At 41.0% G+C, this 22,780-nt stretch overlaps 1 protein-coding gene across 1 annotated transcript in view; it reads left to right on the forward strand.

The window, feature by feature from the left end:
- adgra1b (adhesion G protein-coupled receptor A1b) overlaps positions 1–22,780 on the forward strand; it is a 178,212-nt gene that overhangs the window by 36,853 nt on the left and 118,579 nt on the right. The window contains exons 7-10 of the mRNA XM_084735557.1: positions 4,849–5,062; positions 17,344–17,508; positions 21,717–21,936; positions 22,394–22,543. Of these exons, the coding sequence (XP_084591683.1) occupies positions 4,849–5,062; positions 17,344–17,508; positions 21,717–21,936; positions 22,394–22,543 (749 nt within the window). The remainder of the gene's footprint in view (positions 1–4,848; positions 5,063–17,343; positions 17,509–21,716; positions 21,937–22,393; positions 22,544–22,780) is intronic.

Genomic DNA, 22,780 nt, shown 5'->3' on the forward strand with positions numbered 1-22,780 from the left:
TGGCCTCTTTACTGACTGAAATCCAAGAGTCTTTACTTTCTTTTTTCTGAAAGACTGGTTACAGACAGGCAATCTCCCCCCTGCCTCCCTCCCTGTCTCCCCTCCGTTGCGCTATCTCCCTGCTCCGTGCTGCGGTCCACAGGGGAATTGTATCTCATATGTGATAGAATCATCCTCCTCTTCTCCTTACATCTGGTTCACGCAGGGGATATTGCTCTGGAATGAGAAAATCATTGGTTAGTAGTGGGGTATGTCTGTGTGTGTTTGTGCATGTGTGCATGTGTGAAGTGAGGAGACATTATATGAAGATGCACAGTATGCATGATGTGACACGGTTTGCAGAAAACTAATGAGGAAAAATGTGTCCCAGTCTTCAGTATGTACATACTGTTTTTGCATATGCAGACAGTGCCATCCTCAGACGTCTGCACCACAGACATTCTGCAGTTATTGTATGTAATCCTAATTGTATGTGTTTTTCATTTAAACAGAACAATCCAAAGCAATTACAGGGTAATTCTGTGCAGTGCACAGACAAAGAGCCATGAGTGGTATCCAGTGGCAGGACGAGGAGCGCTCCTTTCCAGCCCTAAAGCATCCATTATGGGATTACAATGATAACGTTCTGGGCTCCCTGCTCTCGCCATGCTTGGATCCATCCGCCTCTCCACAGCACAACTCCATCTTACAATACTGTATTCATTCACTTGGCAACAAGCAATTTTCAATTGGATACAGTGTGGTGCTCTAACAACCATGTTTTTAAATGTTATTTGATGGTTGTTATTTTCATAGGGCTTCACTTTGTAAGAGAATATGGTAGAATAGTGAATACCAGTAAGGACCTTGTTAAGGCAGTGTGGATGGGATGTTGTTCAGCACCTGATGCTAGGTTCTTGTTATCAAGAAAAATGATGGTGTGGGATGACAAAATCCCTCTTCCACACTCATACCATCAAAAATATTAATATCTCCCCACTGACATTTTCCCCCATTGTTTTTTACGAAGACATGTCATAGAGGATGCATCTGTTTCTTTCTCCAGCAGCTCCAGCGTGATGGCTAGCAGATGTGTGCACATTGCATTCCAGCAATGAGCCCTTGTCCCTATGCTGATACAGGTCGGGTGCTGCCTGCAAATGAGGGGGAACGAAGGAGCGCGTGCAGCTTCCTGCTAGGATCAGGTGCTTCCTGTGTTGGGGTCAGGGCAGGCGTCTGTTGGACTCATCTAGCCACGGCCTTCTGGTTCTTTAACACCGCTGAGATGAGAACCACAGCACAGACATAAAGTCCGGAGCAAACATGGTGTGTTATGCACTGCAGGACAAGTCTCTGCTTTCTATAGCAGTATTTATTGCATGATGACACAGCAGTGCAATTGCCTGTTATGGGCATCATGTCATTAAATTAAGTTTCACGTGCAGGCCCATGTCTTTTAGCCTGAGGCGTGCCTCTCATAATTTAATGATATGAAAATATTATGAAATAAAACTCAACATAGTCTGTCATATGAGTCTTTGAAGTTCAGTCACACACGTCTTTTAAAATCAGTTGCTTTGAGAATGGCATAATGAAGTGACTATAGAGACAGACATGGGAGCCTCAGTCTGAGAATGAGAATGAGAAAACAATTTTAATAAGGATAAAAATCAAAATTGAAAAGTTCAGCCTTTTACTGTGTGAATAAACAAGGAAAGGAAATATCATCACATATAGCTTTTTTTTTATCCATATCAGACATCAATTGTACAAAAAAATGTCTTTATTGTTAAAAGACTTCAAAATCATGACAGTTCCCATAATATCTTTGTAATGCTAACAGGTGCAGAGAAATATAGAGCCTGGCATGAGTCAGTGTGTGAATTATTATAGACTTTTATAATTACTTTTGATTATTAAACTGATAAAATCCTTTTATAAATTGTTGAATTGAATTTGCATTTAAATGATGTAGCAGTAGGAGCTTGGATTGGCCTGATCCCACTCACGACTCCCGCTGATACAGCTGGTCAACCAAAGCTAACTGTTGTTTCCCAGTGGGTTGGACATTCAGTTTTTAGGTAACACGCTGCGTGCATGTAATGTTAAAATGTTAAAGCATGTAAAGATCAAATCAGGAAACAGATAGTATGATAGTGACATACAATAAAGTAGAACAAGTAATTAAAATAACATTTGAAAGTCTCTTTGTGATTCCATTTCAGTATCCAATGAACAATTCATCATTTAAAAACTGAAAAAATGGAAAAGAGTATTAATTGGCAAATTTAAAGTTGTATTGTTAAAATTAATCCAAAGAAAAGTAAAATTTGTCTGTGATTAAAAAATGCTAAAAATGACTTTTGCTGACACATTTTGATGAATAAGTGGGCTAAAGACGGTAATAAACACATTGCATTTCCTGTGTTTGGTCAGTTGAACACATTTAATGTGAAGCAGCAGCAGCTCAATGTTCCACTTGGATACGGTTCTGACATGGTGTGAAGAGAGTAAACATTAAATAGTGAGGCTTTTATCAATGACAAAAAAAATGCTGTGGACCACGTGGATCTTTTTCCTGTAAATCCTTTGTACGTGTGAAAGCGGTCTGAGTGCAGCATAGTAATGGCGGACTCTGCCACTGCCAATAAAAAAAGAAATGGCAGTAATAGTGTCAAACTGGGCTTCAATTTCACAAACTTTTAAAAACATTTTAAAGGTGGTGTATCCAACGTCTGCTGGCACTGGTGAACACACACTGCTCACAAAACTCAGATCAAACTGTCAAACTGGGCAGTACTGAACAAATGTGGATCAAATTACTACATTGCCTACTTCTAGCTCAAAATGTTTTCAGAAACATAGTTTAGTATACTTTTTTTAGCTGTAATATGAGACAGATTCTAATCAGGCGACTGCCATTTTGTGCCGTGCTTGAAGACCTCCTGAAACTCAGATCAAACTTAAATTAAATGTGGGGAAGACAGACTAAAAACGCAGTAAAACCTGTAACGTGAATGCACAGCCAGTTTGGACAAACAGAGAAGCTTGAATAATAACAAACACAGATGGAGTGTGACTTCACTCTCTGCTCAGGACGCCATTACTCCACTATATCTTTACTTTGCAAATCGTTGTGTTCGTCTAGCGTGGCTGAATGTTGTATGTTGCACGTTTAAGAAATTTGCAAATTGATTGAACACTGTCAAAGTCTAGAATTACTTTGATGGACTGTAGCAGTTATAAGTTAGCTGTATCCTATCAAAACACTGGCAGTCTGTGTGCATTAATGTCTGTTCCACATACTGAGCCACACCGCTAATGTACTGTCATACTCACTCTCATACATATCATCATGCCTCTGTCCCTGTCTCTCTTCCTCTCCTTCTGTTACACACACACACACACACACACACACACACACACACACACACACACACACACACACACACACACACACAACCAATAATTGCATTTTGCTCTGGCAGTGTCCGACGGGCGAAGGCAAGCAGCCACACTCTGATCCTTGGCTCAAAGCGTTGTTTCAACAGTATCAGCATCAGCCAAGTCAACAGTCAATGGCCCCCATGCTGTTTCTGCTGTGTGTCACCCGCAGGAGATAACAAAGCCTCAGCTACTGTTGCTGAAGACTATCATAGAGTCTTAACACTCTAACAGGGTCAGCTCAAGTAATTACACAGAGATGTCATCATGGAAAAATGCAGTATTAGTGACAGATTTTTAATGTTACCCTCGAAAGCGTGGCACTTTTGATTATGCACCTATGATTATGAATTACTTATGTAGAAAATTGAGGTCAAAGCTCTGCATGTGTTAATAGTCGTGATTGTTATGTGATTGTTATGTATTACCATAAGTAGTCTTTGCTGCTCAAGGAAAATGTTAAGTTGTGGGCTGCAGACACTCGGCCACATCATCTGAAATGGATCTTGCAGTATTTTTCTTTCCAACCAATGCACGGAGCTATAAAAGACTTTATGACCCATGTATCGGATTGCCTGTCAGCAGCAACATCCACAATTGATTGGAATACAAGCGGAGGCAAAGCGCTTGCTTACGCCGCTCTTTGGAGCATGTCCAAGGAAATGTCTTGTACGAAGGAACGTGCTCCGAAGGAATTCCCAAGGTGGCACGGTGAGCTGGCAAGGCACTGTTCTAATCCTGGATAGAGTCAATGCTCGCCAAACCACGCAACACCGATATATCAACACAGGTTCATCATGATTATACGTCCTATATCTGCAGCATGATCAGATCAATCCTTTCCTGAAGGATTTTCAAGAAAAATCAACCCCCCTCTCTTATGCTGGCACTGGACTAAACACTCCCCCCTGCATTCTAATCTCATGCTTATCGTAGCCTTATTCTCTGGCAAAAAGGCTCGAGGACTTAGCCAGCTGCAAGGTAAGTAATCCTATCACTGGTGTTGCGGCAGGCTTCCATTGTGAACATGTAAGGAGTCAAGGAGAGTCCAGGGGAGCACTCAAGGCTGTTCTCCTTTATCAGCTGCTGTTCATCTTGCACGGCAACAGCAACAACATGTGGGAACAACGGGGGAGGAGTGTGACCTTGGCAGAATGTGTGTGTATGTGTGTGCTGACAGTGTTTGTGGTCATGTGTGCAGGGTTGATACGAGTATGATTTCAATTCAAGCATGTGATTCCCCATTCGTAGATGTTAACATCGCCTGTAACGTTGATCCCCAAACACCTCCTTCTGCCTCGATCTTTTTCTTTCAAGGATGTGAGAATGACCTCTTGCTGTCTTCCTCCACCGTCCCTCCTATGGAAGGGGGAAGGGAAGGTTTACAAGCTGACCTTGCTGCTCTGTCCTCTCCTCCTCTTCCAGATGGACCTCTGGAGATGCCCCTCTTCCAGCTCATCCCCTCCCAGAAGCAACTGGTTTTTCGGGGAGACCGTCTGCCCCTGCAGTGCACCGCCTCCTACCTGGACCAGTCGGTGCAGCTGCGGTGGCGTCACAATGGCCACATCGTGAGTACGCAGGAGGACCAGGGCGTCTACGTGGAGGAAACCCTGCTTCACGACTGCTGCCTGCTGACCAGGTACATGCAGAGGAGAGAGCAGGGGGAGGCGGGGAGGGGGGAGGAAGGTGAGGGGAGGGAGAATGTGAGCAGAGAGCTGATTAGCTGTCGACCGGCCTGTTGCACTGACACACATACACACACACTTCGAAGATGAAGTCCACCCAAGCAGATAAGGTCAAAATACTCAGGCAAATAAGCTTCTGCATAAGCTGTCTCATTATGCTCCATTGAGAAACATACACATGTGCATTGCAAACAATGTTGGGGTAACATGTTCATTCACACACAGATGCCCCTGTCCCTATCTATCACTCACCCACAGGAGCTCTGATTTACCTTTTGTTATTGGCGCCCTTGATAAGGATCTGAAAGGACAGGACAGAATTGGTTTGGCAGCGTGCCAACACCTCAGAGCAATCTGCGGCTCGTCTCTAGAGGTTGGCCGTCCAGCCGCTCCCTGAGCACCGGCGGAGCGCTAGCTGATCACACGCTAAAAGGAACAGATGCTGAATCATAATTGTGGTGATAAAGTAGACTGGCAACTCTGGCTTAGCACATTTTTCTGATAGAAGACATTGCCGCAAGCCTCCGTCCTCTTCCTGCCTTTGTTTTCTTGGTGGTCTGCAGTGCATATGTGTGTGTGTGTGTGTTATAGTAAATGCATTCAACGTAATGCTGTGGCAACAGGGCTCAGATGCAGGAGCACATTGCTGTTGATTACTTTAACTGCCGCCTGCTCTGACTCGGCCTCTCTAACATAAATATTGATGGAGTGCTGACAGAAATATGTATCCCTGTGTCAACAGGGCCACAACGCCTCTTGTTGTGCGGTTTATTTGGCTGCAAGAATGCCAGCTACTTTTCCGCTCCAGTGCGAAGAAAGGTACAGTACACCACTATTCCCCTGGCTGCAAACGCCACAAATAGTCAATATTTTTTCTTTTCATTATGCACCGGTTCACTGTTTGACATTCTCAGTGATCCCTACAGTGAATGCACTGCCTTGAATAATTGGATTATAGGGTAGAGACAGAACCTTTACTGCCTTTGTCTCAGCAGTGATGTTTCTAGTCATAGTTTATTTAGTCATAGTTTATTTGTATTGAGGTGTTCATCAATAGGTGTCAATACAGTATTTTCACCACTCATTGTCATTCACTACGCATTACCAGCTGTTATAAAAAATGGTAGAGACTGACAAAGTATATCTAGTACAATTAAAGGTACTTTACTTGAGGTAATTTACTTGAATAAAGTTTATGCTACTCTATACCTCCTATTTTTTCCCCGCTACATTTTAAGGACAAATATTGTGCTTTTTAATCCACAAAATTTCATTATCCTTGCCAGGGGATCATGCGATCGCCTCAGTGTGTCCATGATCAACAGATCTGCATCTTGTCCAAAGCTAATCTCACATACTCACTGGACATTTATGAATGAATACTGAAGGACCTCTGTGATTCACAATTTTGGAAAAACATAAAATAATTTACAGCTCCATGCTTCCATGCTATCCCATTCTTGTAAACATGGTATCTCAGTAAGCCTTGATTTCTTCAGACTTTGCACAAATAACCAATGGACTCAAGGATGGAGTGACTAAATTTTGAAGGTCATGGTGACTTCATGTCCATCCCGTTCTTGCGTAGGCAATACAGTGTGCTTGGGAGGAATTTCTTCAAGCTTAGTTCATGTGTCCACTTGAACTCAGAGATAAACTGATTAGATTTTGGTGCTGAAAAGTCAAAGGTCAAGGTCACAGTGACCTCACCAAATACATTTGTGGTCTTAACTCAGGAATTCATACACTATTATGACAAAATTACACACAAATAGCTAATACAATAAAATGATAAGGTGATGGGGATTTATTAAATTCCTTCAAAGTCTCCATATTATATATATTAAAAAGTGTTTTATTTGATGATGTGTAGATTCAACCAGATAAAAACATGAAAAGTAGTGAAAGTTAGATCAGCCTCTAGCTACAACAGGAAAATAATGCTTAGTGCATAAGTAACAATAATATACATGTTTCTTATATTATAACACTAATCAGTGCTTTTGTTGACTTGACCTTCTGTTAAATCTGCACTAATCAGTAGTATTACATTTACAACAGATCAAATGCTTGCCCGTGAGGTGAGAGAAATAGGGGTGCAAACAGTTAATTTTATTATTATATTATTTATATTAGTGGCGGCCGGTCAATAGAGGGCGCTAGGGCGCCGCCCCACCTCTGCTCACATCTCAAAACTTCAGTGAAGAAGAATTTATACTTTATACTTTTTATAATTTGTACTTTATATTTTTATACGGTATATTTCTTGATATGAGCAGCGACAGTAATGTGTAGGTAGTGAGTAAAATGTATAATCTACACTAAAATGTGCTGTTAAAAATGTTATAGGATGTATGAAGTTACGCATAGGTCACGTGTTTCCGGTTTATTAGTTTGTGGAGTTTGGCGCGTCGGTTGCTACAGTGGAGACAGAAAATCCGCGAAGTCGCAGGAAACAACGTGTCTCGAGAGGAGAACGTTAGAAGAGAAGCTCAGAGTTAAAGAACCTGGACCTGATCAATCAGAGGAATATGATAAAGTCTCTGAGGAGAACATGGCGACAGAAGAACTCAGCCTCACACTGAGACCAGGTGATCCTCAGACAGGTGAGCTGTGCTGGAGAAAGTATTCAAATCATTTAGTTAAGTAAAAAACACCAATACAGCACTGTGAAAATACTCCACTACACGTAAAAATCCTGCAGTCAAAACCTTACTTGAGTAAAAGTATGTAAACATTATCAGCTGTTATCAGTATGAAAAGTAAAAGTAACCACTGTGCAGTAAAATGCTGCCTGTCAGTAACTAGTAACTGTACCTATCAGGTAAATGTAATGGAGTAAAAAAAAAAGTTAAGTAGAACTATAAAGTAATATAATATGGATGTAATTTGAAATTAGACTTGGGTAAAGTACTTGAGAAAATGTACTTAGTTACACTCCCTTTTTAAAAATTAATTAATTTATTTATTCTTAAATCTGGTTATTTTCTAATTTTAGTGTGTAGCTTTTAGTATGTTTATAATTTTCTCCCATTGCCTGAAGGTTTGTGTTATCAGATTTCTTTCATACTTATTGAGGTACTTTTTGCTGACTTTAATCTTTCAGCATAAATAGTTCTGCAAGTACAAATATAGGCCTTTTTCGTACGTTAAAATACTGTGATGCGATACCTTAAGATGCTTCCCGGATTTTCACTGTAGCTCCCCCTTGGAGAAAAATTCACCAGCAGCCACTGATTAACCTGTCAGTCATATTCTTGATTAATTGATTAGATATTAGGTCTTTAAATTGTCAGAAAATTGTGGAAAATGTTGATCAGTCTTACCCAGAGCTCAAAATTCTGTTTTCAAATGCCTTGTTTTGTCCACAACCCGAAGATATCTAGTTTATTGTCACAGAGGACTTAAAGTGATAGTTCACCCAGAAATGAATTTTCATGCAATATCTACTCACCCCTGTGCTGATGTGAGGATTGGTGAAGATCTCCAGTTCACAAAACACTCCTGGAGCTTCAGTAGAAAAAAACGTTGCAGCCAAATCCAGTACAAATGAAGTGAACGGTGACAAGTTTTAAAATGTAAAAAAAACACACAAAATGTCTCCATATTGCTCGTGTGGTGTAATCCAAGTGTCCGTAAGCCGCAACATTAAAATTTGACCCAAAAAGACGTCATTTACACCATGTTTTTAGTCTAAATGTCAACTGTAGCCTCTCAGACCTGATCCGTGTGAACACGCCTGAAGCGGGTACACAGGCTCTCGCCCAAGTGGCGCGACATGAGACATACGAGATCTCGCGATACCTTCAGCATAGGGGTGAGTAGATATTGAGTTTAATTTCATTTTTGGGTGATCTATCTCTTTAACTACCCAGAAAATATTCACGTCATAAACTGAATTCAGAGAATTTGGACATATTTTCTTGCACAAAAAAAAATGACTCAAAAAGATTAATTGAATATCAATATAGATTAATTTAACATTTGACAACTAATCAGATAATTGATGTAACGACCAACTAACTGAGAATTATCAGCGGATTCTGCAGTTTTGGTTTTCTGCCCCGCAACTTTGCTGTTTTGATTTCACTCTCACCGCTCTCTTCAGCATTGTTGTATTCAGTCACAGCAGGCAGCTGTTTCAGCAAAAGATTTCAGATAAACCAGCTCCACTTGGTGAAGCAATGACAGCTAAAGAGTCGGATATTTCCCCAGGAGTTGGTAAAAAAAAACAGCTAAAGGAAGAGTGAATATTGGACTTACATTCATTATGTTTACACAAACACAACTCGAAATAATAACAGTGATGTAAATGATAACATTGCTCCTTGTCTGACAGATGTGTAGATGAGCTGTTGTTTGCTAATGCATTTGCCATATCAACTTTAATGACGTGTGAATGTTGTCAAGTGATGCAAGTTGGAGAAACATTTTAAATGCAGGGCTTTTATTTGCAACGCAGCATTTTAGACTGTTGTTGCTGTTATTAATAAAGGTGTGCAGACAATGTAGAATGTGAAATTTTCCGACTTTGGCAGTATCAAAAATGACACTGTGGCTTTCACAAACCAAACTATATGTCACACTTATTATTTACATTATGCTGTATTCACACAGATTCTACGCATATTAGCATTAAGTGCAGAGTCTGAATACCACTGTCAATACTTAAAATCAATAGACATACAGTAAAACACAGTAATATTTGTAGTAGCAGTAGTGACATCCTGGTCATACTTCATACAAGCCCGTAAGAGATGAAATTAGCCCACATTGTCCACTGTAAGGCGTTATTGCAGGGAGAATTCTGTATGCAACTGACCCTCTACTGTATGTTGGCTGTGTACTGACTGCTCATGTCTGTCAGCTTCTGTTCCAGCCTTCTGCTTCTCCAGTCGCATCAGCACAAACTGTCCTGCTCCCCGTCTCCCCCTCTACTCAAGAACAAGTCCTTCAGAATTTTTGACTTTTCCAGCTCAGCGTCCCAGTGGAACGTGGTAATTTTTCCTCGTTGCTCCCATTCTGATTAAGGTCCCGCTCGCTATTACCCACCGCTCTCCTCTTGTGTACACAAATAATGCAATTTTCTCCCCCGAAGTGGAGCCCATTTGGGTCATGTTGCTCTTGGCACCTAAAATGTCTCCCTAATGTAGAAAACCTGCGAGGAGCAGACATCATTTCCATAGCTGATGAGTGTGTAAGAGTGCTCCATCCAACAAAAACAATCTGCTGTGTCTGGGCTGAACTTCACCCTTCGCCCTGAGCTCTATCTAAAATTGCAGTGTTGAGAGAGACGAGTGGAGGAAATTAAAGTCCTGTGACTTGACTGATCCAACATTTACTAAAAAATATTAACTAATGTTTTGGCCTTTGACACGCCAGATGCTGTCAATGCTTGTTTAGCCACAGTGGACAATATATTAGTCATTATAGGCCGTGTTGATGTCGTTCACCTTGGATAAATGTGCTGTGAGTCAGTCGGCCTCGCTCTGCATGCCCCACCAGAGGGGAAAGACTGAATACACAGGATTTAGCGCGTGGCTTAAAGCCCTCGTCTGGATTTGTCGCACAGTGTTGCAGCAATACGAGTGGAGATGCCAGAGCCTCAGTGAAGTGACCTCTTTGAAGGTGAACCCAAAATGTTTTGCGGCTATTTTCTCAGCTAAATGCTGCTCGTCCTACTTCGGGCTGTGTCAGGCAAACAGCCAGTGGAGACAGTCAAAACATGACACGATCTTTTGCTTACCGAGACAGGCATAACATTATGAAATCTGTTTTGTAATGTTTTGTTTTGTACTGTGTTTTTGTATCTTTCTGCTGCCTCCCACTCTCACACTGTGCTGTGTCATTAGAGCCTCTTATTTGCTGGCACAGGTGGGCCGATAAAGCTGATCCGTTTACATTGCTCACAGTGAGCAGAAGCAAAAACCCGGGCCCCATGAGGCCTGATGATTCTGCGATGTGGGCCAGACTCCTGCTGAGTAATGGTGTCAAGCCAAACTCCCAGTATTAGCTATGCTAGCGGCAGCAGTGGGACCAGCCTGTGATTCATGTTTCATTAATCAAACATTTTAAAGCCCTGTAGCTAGCTACCGCAGACACTTTGGATGTATCTTTCTTAATCCTCTCCATTTTTAATCAGGCTAATCTTGCACAAAATGAAGAACCTGGTTCAGAAATATTACTGAAGGCAAAGGAAAAGGAAAAGTGTCTCTCTCTTGCCTCTTCCTTCGTGTCTGTCGGTGGTCTTTTTCTTTTTTTTTTTTAATATACAACTCTCTGCTCCTGCTTACAAACATAAACTTTAATGTCTTTAAATTCAGCCAGCATCTCCTTCCTCTGTTATTGCATTCTACTCTTTCCATGCCGCCGTTGCAGTTGTTGTTGTTTTCCCCCCTAATTTTCTGTCCTGAATTTAGCCGTCTGTTTTTACAAGCTTTTGTGCAGAATCAGTTGCTATGGAGAATTTGATCGTACACAATTTTACCTCTGGGATCATCACTTTACCACTTGCCAGTTCCAGTCAATAAAGAAAAATAAAAGCTCTTAGTTACATTGGATGAAGTTTAACAGGGATCAAGTCAAGTGTTAATAATTAACAGCCTACATGATATATTTTGTAGAGTAATGGATAGAGTGGGTAAGGCAAGGAGCTTATTTGATATGGATCCTTCTCCAACGGGAATAGTATGTTCATTATGCCAGAATGAATTATGGCCCTGTGTGTCTGTGTACGTATTGAACATGCACATGTGCACCTGCTTGTATGTTTCCTTGGACAATGTCTTGCTCCTCTTGACACCTAAATATGAAAGAAAACAGTGCTTGTAGGCCTTGTAGTGCACATTTGACGTGCCCTCGCGAACTGCGATAAAACATGAATTCCCAAACTGTGATCAGCAAGCCTGCATGAAAACATCCTAGCTTTGGAACATTTGTTGGGTAGAGGGGACAGATTGAAAGTTTACAGTCTCGTAAGCAAGATTATGTAAACAAATTGTTAAATATCAGCGCGCAAGCATAAATGTTCCTAATGAGTCCTCGGGGAGCTGCTCCACAATGGTGCAGTGTTACTGTGGATGTAGGTCAGTGCTTTGTGTATGGCTTATGTGTGCCCCTGCCCTCCCGCTGTTCACATACCGGGGCGATGTCTTCGTATGTTTATTATGTGAGGACGACCTTATTCTGAAAAACCGGACCGGCTGTTGGACAGTTTCCTCCGCTCGCCTTGTTTTGTCTGGGTGCAGCGGTTCACCGGGGACGTTTGCGATCAGGCTTGCAGCAGAATGCGCCTTCAGTGGCGAAGGCAGGCGGTGGGAGTCGGGGAGGGAGTAGCAGAGGGAGAGGCAGAGGAGAGGTGGGCGGCTGGGTGTGTTGGGGTGGGGAGGGGGGTATTTCCCTGTGTATTTCCCAGCATTCAGACAGTTGGCCCATGTTCAGCGATGATGTAACTGGTCCCCTCTGCAGACTATTCATGGTTAGAGAGGACAAGTGCAGCAGCTCTGTCTTACACGCCTGCATCCATGGAATCACACAGATGCAAGCACACATACTGAGCAGCACCTCCACCACCGTCATCATCATCATCATCCATAACACTTCAAATTAATAAGTTTTGTTTAAGGACACTTTTTGTTCTAGTCAGAATTAATTATGTGAATACAAAATGTTCTGCTCAAACCAAGCACCTTTGATGTAACACTGCTTATAATCTCTAAACTGTTCCACACACCTGGGAATATTCGATGACTTGGGAGAAAATCAGAGATCATCAGCAAGTTATGACCGTTTTGTTCATCTGTTTCTTGTTGCAGCTGGGGGCTTAAATATTTAGTGGAGGAGCCATTGAAGCTGTTGAGCTGTTGAATCTGCATACATGAATAAACAAAGCGAGGTGTGCGCATTTGAAAGTCGATCTTAAGCGCCCACTACAAACGCTTCTTGTGATTTGAAGACAACAACAATAAAAACTGCAGTTCTTTTAAGTAAAAGAAAAAAAGTAAAAAGGTACAAGTAAAAGATAAAACACTCCCGAGTGCATACAGAAGGCAGCTTGATGCAGGTAACTTTGCAAAAACTTTGTCAGACAGAAAAATTATAGAGAGAATAGCAAAAAGAAAACAAAACAAAAAAAAAACCCCAACACAGCTCATATCTCAACAAACAAGTAACACAGAAAGATACCAAAGGAAACGCCTACAGAAAGTTGCATCTTGAATGACAAGATATTCGAGCCATGAGTCCTGCTCATAGCAGCAGAGGAGCTGAACTTACTGTTGCATGTTACAGCTGGTCTCTGCTTACTGTTCTGATATAGGGGCATTGAGATATAGTGATGAGATATAACAGTATTGGTGATATTATAAATATTGATATCATGTTAATAATATACATATAATATTGTGTACACACCTCTTGAACATACTGTGGGGGCCTGATGCACAGTTGGAAAAGCTGATTGTGTTTTTGAATGTGAACATACTATGTTTGTTTACAGGAAAACTGACAGGACACCTGTAAGTTGAGAGCTTGACACATGATTCCAGTGCTTAGAAGGTTACTATAGAAATTGGCGTCGACATTGGACCAGATAAACAGAAGAATTGGAGAGACAGCAGCCACATAAAGAAAATCGGGCAGGAATCTGTTTGTCAGATTCTTTCTTTGTGGGGCTACAATGACACTAATGCAGTTGTTGGTGGAGTCACAGCTCCCTCTAGCACACTCGAGCACTGCCTCTGCCCATAGTGTGAAAACAGATCTCCACAAGTAATCCTGTTCAAATTATCTTCTCTGTATTTCACTCTTGCGGGGTCTATAGGGGAAGGTCTTGAATGTTCAGATCTCCCAGGTTCTGTATTGCTAAATCAATAAGCAGTCTTCCACTTCCTCTTTCCATACCTACCAATATGCTATCCATATTATCTGTTTAGATTAGGTTTTCAGACAGCGTATGTCCTCATTGTGGTTCGTTATGTAACTGTTGCGCTGCAGAGACAGGCTGATAGCTGGACTGAGCCCAGAGGGTTTCAATTTAAAGCCCATCCACACTTTCAACTCAACTTGTGTCCCGTGGAAGACGGAGGACGCTGTTTTAAAGAGGGAGGTGGAGAAAGAGACCAGGAGAGCCACAGAGCGCCTTAGAGAGTGTGTGATATTGTGTGTGGGACAGAATAAGCACGTGAAGAGGTAAGGTTAGTGTGCTTTAAAATGACAATGACAACATCACTTAAAGAGTAGATAGAACCAGTTGTTTTTTTGCCTTCACCAAACTACCAGATTCCCTTTAAAGGACTGTAACATTAGCATCATCATTGCCAGCTTCAGGAACAGAATAAAATTCACCAAAAAACATCTTGGTTTGTTCTTTTGCTGTTCAAACAATCACCAGCTCTGGTTTGAATGAAGTAAATCCTTTAATTTGTGTTGTGAAGGTCTGGGAAAGCTCTAGAAGTTAGATATTAAGACATTGTTATGTTTGAGTGTGACTCACTCCTACACTGATTCTTACCGTATCACCAAAGAAATCTGTCTCAATAACAATACTTTAAAAAGACCCTGTCCAAACTACTAAATGATTGGTACAAAAAATCTTTTTAGAGTAGCTAAAAATGACCAGAAGTGCTTTTTTGGACAACTGCAAAAGTACTTAGACACATGCCAAAACCCTGACATGTGCTCACAGACAGTCACGCAGAAACACACACACACCGACATAGACATACACACTTGTTCTGTAGCCCAGAATGTCATCATCTCAGTCAAGCGTTCAAATCTGATTTAGGGCCTTTTAGAAAAGCAATCAGAAAAGAGAGCTTTAGTGGAACACAGAAGATGAAATCAGGACTTATTTTATTCATTTTCATAACTCGCCCACAGAAAGTCATTGGAGCAAAGTCACAGGCTCGTTCGGTGCGGTGGATGTTAACAGCAATCCCTGATTTCCGCTGGTCTTCGCTCAGAAAACAAACAGCAGCGGAGAGACGAGCTCACACCAGAGCACAATGTGATTTCATCTGGAAACTTTTCGGTAAACACACAGGATTCCAGTCTAGTTGATTCAAAACACTAGAGCTTATTTGGTGCCATTTGGTACAATAGACTGAGGAGCATTTGATTGAATGACTTAATGAAACGTCATACTTTCATTTGTTGGCATTAGTATTTTTTATCATATATATTAAACACGTCAGACTCGTGGACATAAAAAAAAGCGAAATAAATTCTAATATAAATAAATGGTTTAAAACTGGTTGTTGTATTTCTGGAACTTGTGTATATTCAGTAGTGTGGTATTTACAAAGTAATTCAGTAATTCAGTGATTACTTTACTTTACTCTGTCCTGCTAAGACTGTCAGCCCAACATAAAGTTACATGGCAATATAGTGTATTCAAAATTGTAACCACATTAGCAGCATGGCTTTAGGGGTGGTAATTTTCTTCATTTTTTCCTCTTGTATCACCACGAGGCTGACATTTTAGGCTTTGAGTGAAATAGTCCTACAACTATTGGATTACTTGCAATTAAATTTGGTTCAGAAATTCATGTTCCCCTCATGATAAATTGTGGTAACTTCTTAGGTAACTGTGAGCCATAATAACATTTAATGACGGTACCGCTTTACTTGAAGTCAGGGAAATTGTTCATGACACCGTTAAAAAAGAATTTGACAGTTTAAATAGCTAGCCAAATACACACAGTATGGCACAACGTGAAGATAGTGCAACGTAACTACAATCGCAGTTTTATCATGTTATGGGTCAGTCAAAGAGCAAAGTCATCTGTCTAAACGGGACTGATGATCAAAAGTCATACAGAACCTTGTCAGAGGAGACAAGGATGGCAATTTTTGCACTCAGTAGACCAGAATGCAAAGCAGTCACAAGTCATATTGTGTCTCTGGCCGTCTTTCACGGTCATTACTGCTCTCTTCACCTTGATGTGATATCCAAGGTTGCACAGGCAACACCTCCCGGGCCCTTTTTGCCCACGTTCCTCCTGTGTTCATGTGGGGTCGGTGCTCCAGTTCTCCTCCATAATCCACACACGTGCAGGTCAGGTGAATTTGACATTGCCAGTAGGTGTAATGTGTTAGTGTTAATGTGTTAGTCCTGGGTGTTTCCCTGCCTTTCACCAAAGTGTGCTGGGGCAGGTTTAGGCCTAAAATAATTGTACTGCTGAGACAGAAAAGGAAGAAGGAGAGAGAAAGAGAGAGAAGCAGACAAAACGAAGGCATTTAATGTTTCTGAATAAATATTTCTTTCACACCCACTGAGAAACGTTTGCTGGGATTACAGCTTCTCCACATCAGAGCCGCTCAGCAGCTAATCATCTTTACTCTGAAAGATTTCAGTTTCTTGTCTAGGCTGTCACTTCTAATTTTTAAAGTCAACTGTCATACATTCCCGTCTGTGGAGCATTGTTCCCTAAGTCGCTTTTAAAAACTTTATACAGTATTGTGTGGGTATGCTGTGACTTATATTATGAACACACGCCGCTTAATTAAATCACAAAAAAGGCATTAGCTCCCTAAGTACACACAAAGCGAAGTGTATATTTGACTACAACTGGATTGTATTTGGAAATTAAACAGTTGGCATTTCTCAAGGAGGTAGCATTTCCATGGTGATAAAGCTCGTTGCTTAGCAATCTCCGCCGGCTTTTCTCCTTTTTTTTTTTCATAAGGAGTAAAATCCTCAAGATTAGTCGCCTTGGCAAATGGCCTGCATTGGCTCTTTGTCACTGTTTCACCATCCTTTGTTTAATCAGGCATTTTCCATTGAGATAGGAATCGCTGTGACAAAGTAGGAAAGATAAGCATGAGTAATGATCGTCTTAAGTCACGGCCAACATTTTAAACAACTGCGTGCACGAGGGTCTCTTGAATGAATTAGATTTTGTGAAGCACACGCATTTGTTTACTCTCATCCCGACGAGGAGCTAATGACTACAGATTCCTTAAAATGCTGCTCTAACCTTAACCCTCCCCACTGCATGACTAACTTTAATCCTTAGCTTAATCCACAAATAATCCAAGCCACCCAAAATTAAAGTCCTAATACAAAGACAATCCTCAGTCCACATTTAAACCTAAACCCAAGACCAAAGTCTAATGTTCAAACCTTTTTAATGGCATTTGAAGTTCACAGGAAGAAGTTCACCAACGCAAACGTCACATAGACTCATAATAACACGCACACTCATGGTTTTACACCTCCCCTCTCCTCCTCCAGTGAGGTCATCCTCTCTAACATCGACGTGGGCATCGCTGGCATCTGGGAGTGCCTGGTGACCAGTTCCCGTGGCAACACTTCTCAGCAAATGGAGATAGTTGTTCTGGAGACGTCGGCACCGTACTGCTCAGCCGAGAGAGTCACCAACAACAAGGGTGACTTCAGGTGAGTCACTTCTTTGCCGTCACGTACGGCCATGTGGGTTCAACTGGTCTCGTAGCTCTAGCATGTAGGTTCACTCAAAATAAAGAAGACTTAAAAGAGAGTTAGATGAAATGATCAATACCACTCTCATGTCAGTACGATAAGAACTGTATAAAACTACCAGCAGCTTATTTTAACAGGGAAACAGCTGGCCTGGCTCTGTCCAAAGACAACAAAATCCACCTACCAGCACCTCTAAAGCTCACTGATTAACGTAATATCTCATTTATTTAATCCGTACAAAAATGTTTTGGAGGTTTATCCACCAGGAGAAATAATCTGGCACATAAACTCTCATGACACCACAAACATTTTTACACGTGGGTTTTTGTACAAATTAAACAAGAAACACAATGTGTTAATTAATGAGCTTTTGAGGTGTTTTTAATCGGATGTTGTGACCTTCGGACAGAGCCAGGCCAGCTGTTTTCCCCTGTTTCCAGTGTTTGTGTGAAGCTCAGCTAACTGGCTGCTGGCAGTATATCATTGTACACTGAACAAAAATACAAATGCAACACTTTTGTTTTTGCTCCAGTTTTTCATAATTTGAAGTAAATGATGTCAGACTTCCTCTGTGCACACAAAAGGTTTATTTATCTCAAATTTTATCAGCAGATTTGTCAACATCTGCGTTTGTGAGCACCTCTCATTGGTTTAGATAATCCATCCACTTGACAGGTGTGAAATATAGAGATGCTGATTAAACATCTTGCTTTTTGCACATGAAAAGCATTGGACTGGTCACAATAAAAATCTGCTCTTAAATGTGCATTTCTATTTTGCAAAAATACTTTCACAAGGCAATGAACTATTGCTACTCCCTTGGGCTACAAATACAAGTTTTTTCCCAGTAGGGCAAAGCAATGGGCTTTGAGATACCTTTTCTTTTGTCTTACCCAACCAGCAGTGGTGTGTGTTTAAACACCACTGTATTTAAAAAGGCCTTGCATACACAACGGCGTGTTCACCGCACCACTGTTTCTATAAATAGACATTTTGCTATGTTTTGTTGGGGCTGAACGTGGCCTAGGTTTAGGCATTTGAACTGAGAGGTTAGGGTTAGTGTAGGATTATCAGGATTAGCGAATCAGAAGCAGAGCAGGGTTAAGGTTAGGGTCATGACTTTTCCCTGGGAAAAATTGTATTTGTAGTCCTATGTGAAACAGCCAGGAGAAATGTCTTTTATTGTGACCAGTCAAAGGCAGACTTGTGTCATAATCATACTGATAAACAATCATCTCTATATGCCACACCTGTTGGGTGGATGGATTATCTTGGCAAAGGAGATTTTCTCACTAACACAGATTTTAACAAATTTGTGGACAAAATCTGAGCAGAAATAACCTTTTGTGTGCACATTAGAAGTCTTACAGTTTTTACTTCAGCTCATGAAAAATGGGAGCAAAAACAGAAGTGTTTATGTTTTTGTTGAATGCTCATACAGACATGAGAGTGATATCGATATTTCCATGTAACTCTTGGAAAGAAAGCCAGTAAGCTTTTTTCACACCACATAAAGGTTTTTCAAGGCAAAAAATAACAAAGGCTATATAAAGCATGCCTTTATATCTTAAGTGTACCTTTAGTTTACCAACTAGCTTCATGTAATTAGTGGTAATGGGCAATAAACGCTGGTTTTCAAAGCTTATACCTGGAGGTTTCCTGGAGAATAAGGGAATAGTTTAACCGTGCTATAATTTAAGTCGCCAGAAATATTCCCAATTACTAAGTCTACTGTATAAAAATTAATACTGTAATCAGAGCTCTCACTCTCTGTGTTATTATCTCTCCATGTACAGTGCAGTTGAGGTACTTAAAGTGTGGTTCCTGCTGCTCTCATGCTGATTTTTGTTCCACCTGACAAAAATCTGCCACACCTGGCCTGCCTCGCACCAGATGCAGCTCATTAACTCTCAAAGACCACAATCGAGTATGTACAGTAGAGCCTGGGTAGTTCATATATTTCCATAATAATTGGATATGTGATATGAAATCTTCCACAAACATTACAGCTCTGATGTAGTTCAGCTTTATAGCAAACCTGTAAAAAAGCGCCTCACCTCCCCCATATATTTTCTTTTCTCCCTGTCCTCCACTCCTTGTGACCACCTTGAAACCTTGTAGTTGCACGCACACACTCGCCTCCTCCGCCTCTCCTCCCCCCGTGGGTGTGTTGTTGTCATGTACGATCCTTTGTAGCCGCCTTACTTTACAGCCCACTTCCAGTGCGGCAAGCACAGAGGCTTCGTTTCTGCCGGAGTATTGGAGTAATGGGCTGTAAAATGAGCCCCCTTTTTTGTTGGGGGCGAAATTAACGCCATTTATTACTAAGTAGCTGCTGCTGCTGCTGCGGCAATGTGGATGGAGAGGGGTGGGGAGCAGAGAGATGGCAGGTCTCTACCCTCAGAACAGATTACCAGCCTCCTGAGTGCGCTGCTCCTTTATATTCATTTTGATGAAGTCAAAAGAGTTGCCACGTTAAGCATTGCTTCGGCTACTTTCAGTAGGATTTTGATGTTGCCTCAAGCAGAAAAACACATAACGCAAGACATGTGTTTCTCCTCTGATTGTAGAGAAAATTGATCAATATGTGTAGGCACAAACAACTGTCCTGAGGCTGCAGAAGCACAGAAATAAGACATTGAATCTACAACAGCGCCAAGAAAGAAAACCTGGAGTTCTTTTATTATCTGGGAAATGTGCTGGACCAGGAATGTTTGGCTGACTTTTTATACTCAAATGAGCTTATTTTATTGAAACACTAACAGGCATTATCCAGAAAATGAAGGTTTTCCATTTCCCCGTAAAATCACCCGTATCGCAGGTTGGTCAGTAGAGCAGCTCCAAGACCTGGCTCTTGATCACAGTATTGACAAAGTCTCATTTCTTGCATCAGAGGAGACTTCACTGAACTTTGCATGGCCATATGAACAAGGCTTGTAATTACTCTTTTAGGTTGAATTTCCCCTTTAGGAAAGAACAGGCAGGAACGGGTTTCTTCTTTTGTATATACACATTGTTTTCCATCTTTCATATGGCGGTGCATGTTGAAGGGACGCTGCAGCAATTTAGTCTTGCACCTTGATAAAGTTCTGTAACTTATTAGAGACAAATTAAAGAATTAATGGACGACACTGAAGAACGGAGCAACGGCAAAGTCATTAATTCCAGACTAGAATGGAGTTCTCTAAAAAAAAAAGACAAACTGTGTAAAAGAAAAAGTTTCTCATCTAAACACATTATTCATGTTAGAAAATATTTACTGAAAACATGACACATGAACTTGTAGACAGTCTTTATTGTGGTCATGTTTAAAGATAATAAACATTGCAAAAAAAATATTGTGAATCAGCAGCTCAGTTCAAAATAATCTGTCAGACTTCTAAAAACAATATTGGTGGAACCCTGTTGCTGAAGCACTGCCAAAACTTCTGATTTGTAAATGGTTTGTAAGACAGGGGACAAATTAACCTTCCTCAGTAGCTCCTACTTTTTATTTCTTAAAATGTGAGTTGTCTGACTGAACTACACAGAAATTGAAATGTCTGGAAATTAAATTAAAATTAAAATTTCATCATCTTGACAAGTTGTTCGGGTCATAAAGAGGTACAATAATGCAATGTCATTCAATTCCAAAATATATAACTGTTTTGTGTATTTGTAGATCCATTTTGATCTGTATATTGTAATGCCCCCCCCCCCCCCCCCAAAAAAAAGAAAAAAGAAATAATAATAATAATAATAATTCTTCACACAGAATATATTTTGCACCTGTTTTCAGGGGGTATTACTCAGAGTATTACTCCCCATGACAGTCCATGACCAGATCTTGATGTGTAAAATTGTTGCACTGCTCCTTTAAGTGCATTTTGTCATTAGAAAAGTTAAGTTTCTTTGTGCAAAAGTGTGGAAAGACAATAATGTTGATTAATAAAGTTAGTAAATAAAGTTAATTAAGTCAGAAGTCATTAATACAACAACACATTGTTTCACAATCAAATCAGAATCTGGCAGTCTTCTGCAAAAATAATTAGAGCTAGCTGTAAATCAAATATGTAAATTAATCATTTCCAGAGTACAGGGAGTATGAAATTGCCATCTGGTGCACTGTGTGTAGATTCCTAAACTCACTTCATTTCCTGATAATTCTGAGATATCTTGTGTGGCAGGTGGCCAAAGACTTTAGCTGGCATCCTGGCCTTCCTGCCCTGTGCTCCTGCCACCTTTGGCTCTGCCCCCCTCCCCCCTGGCAGCGCTCCTCACCCCTCCAGCCAGAGGGAGAAGAAGGCGTGGCGGCGCTGCGACCGGGCTGGACGGTGGGCCGAAGAGGACTACACTCAGTGCCCTTACGCCAGTGAACTGACCCGTGTGCTGCATGAGCTCACGCAGGTACCAGTGCGCATGTTTATATCCCACTAATGTCTAATGTCAGAGTTTTAATTTTGCAACTTCACTATGATGTTCAACATGTTGACATATTTGCCAACCCTAACGGCAAGATTTGATAGCTTCATATTCCTAGAATACAGAATCAAACGTCTTCGCCGATTCATCTGTAGCCTGCAGGTATTTGCAGATCTGTACATGTAAGCCTTTATATACATAATACAAACTGACTGGTGACGAGCTGTTTCACTTGACTTTACTCATGGGATTTCTGTAAGACATTAAAGTAATCAAGCTCACAAAACTACACGCATGGCATGAAATAGTACCACAGAGATTCATTATTTATTATAAGCTGTCAAAGCCATTTCATGTTATGTCTCTCTTGGATTGTCATGTTGGACCGTGTGATCCTCCTCGCTGAGTATTACTGTGTATTTTCCTTTTTTTTTTATTCCAGATAACTATTAATACCACCAATGCCCAGCCTTTGGGCCAGCAGTTAGTGGCTTTCACCAGCAGGGCGGCACACTTCACTGATGTCATGGATGTCATCTTTGTCACACACCTGGTGGAGAGACTGACAAGGCTGCTGGAGAAACGTAGAGATGTAAGAGTGAACACACACAGATGCACTTTACTTTGATACTGAAGAAAATTTAAAAACGTGATGAAAGTTCTGGAGTTATAAAGAGCTTTTGTGTTTCATGATGTTTGTGATTTGACTGAGATACGAGCGCTAAAAAGAAAACGATTTTTTACATGCATATTGTGGCTTCATGCCTCGTGCCTCTCCCCTCGTACCCTGCTGTCAACTCTCCCAGTCCCCACTGGGGAGGTCCGCCTC

This window comes from Lutjanus erythropterus, chromosome 14 (genome assembly GCF_056507025.1).
Source record: "Lutjanus erythropterus isolate fLutEry1 chromosome 14, fLutEry1.hap2, whole genome shotgun sequence".
Classification (NCBI taxonomy): domain Eukaryota; kingdom Metazoa; phylum Chordata; class Actinopteri; order Lutjaniformes; family Lutjanidae; genus Lutjanus; species Lutjanus erythropterus.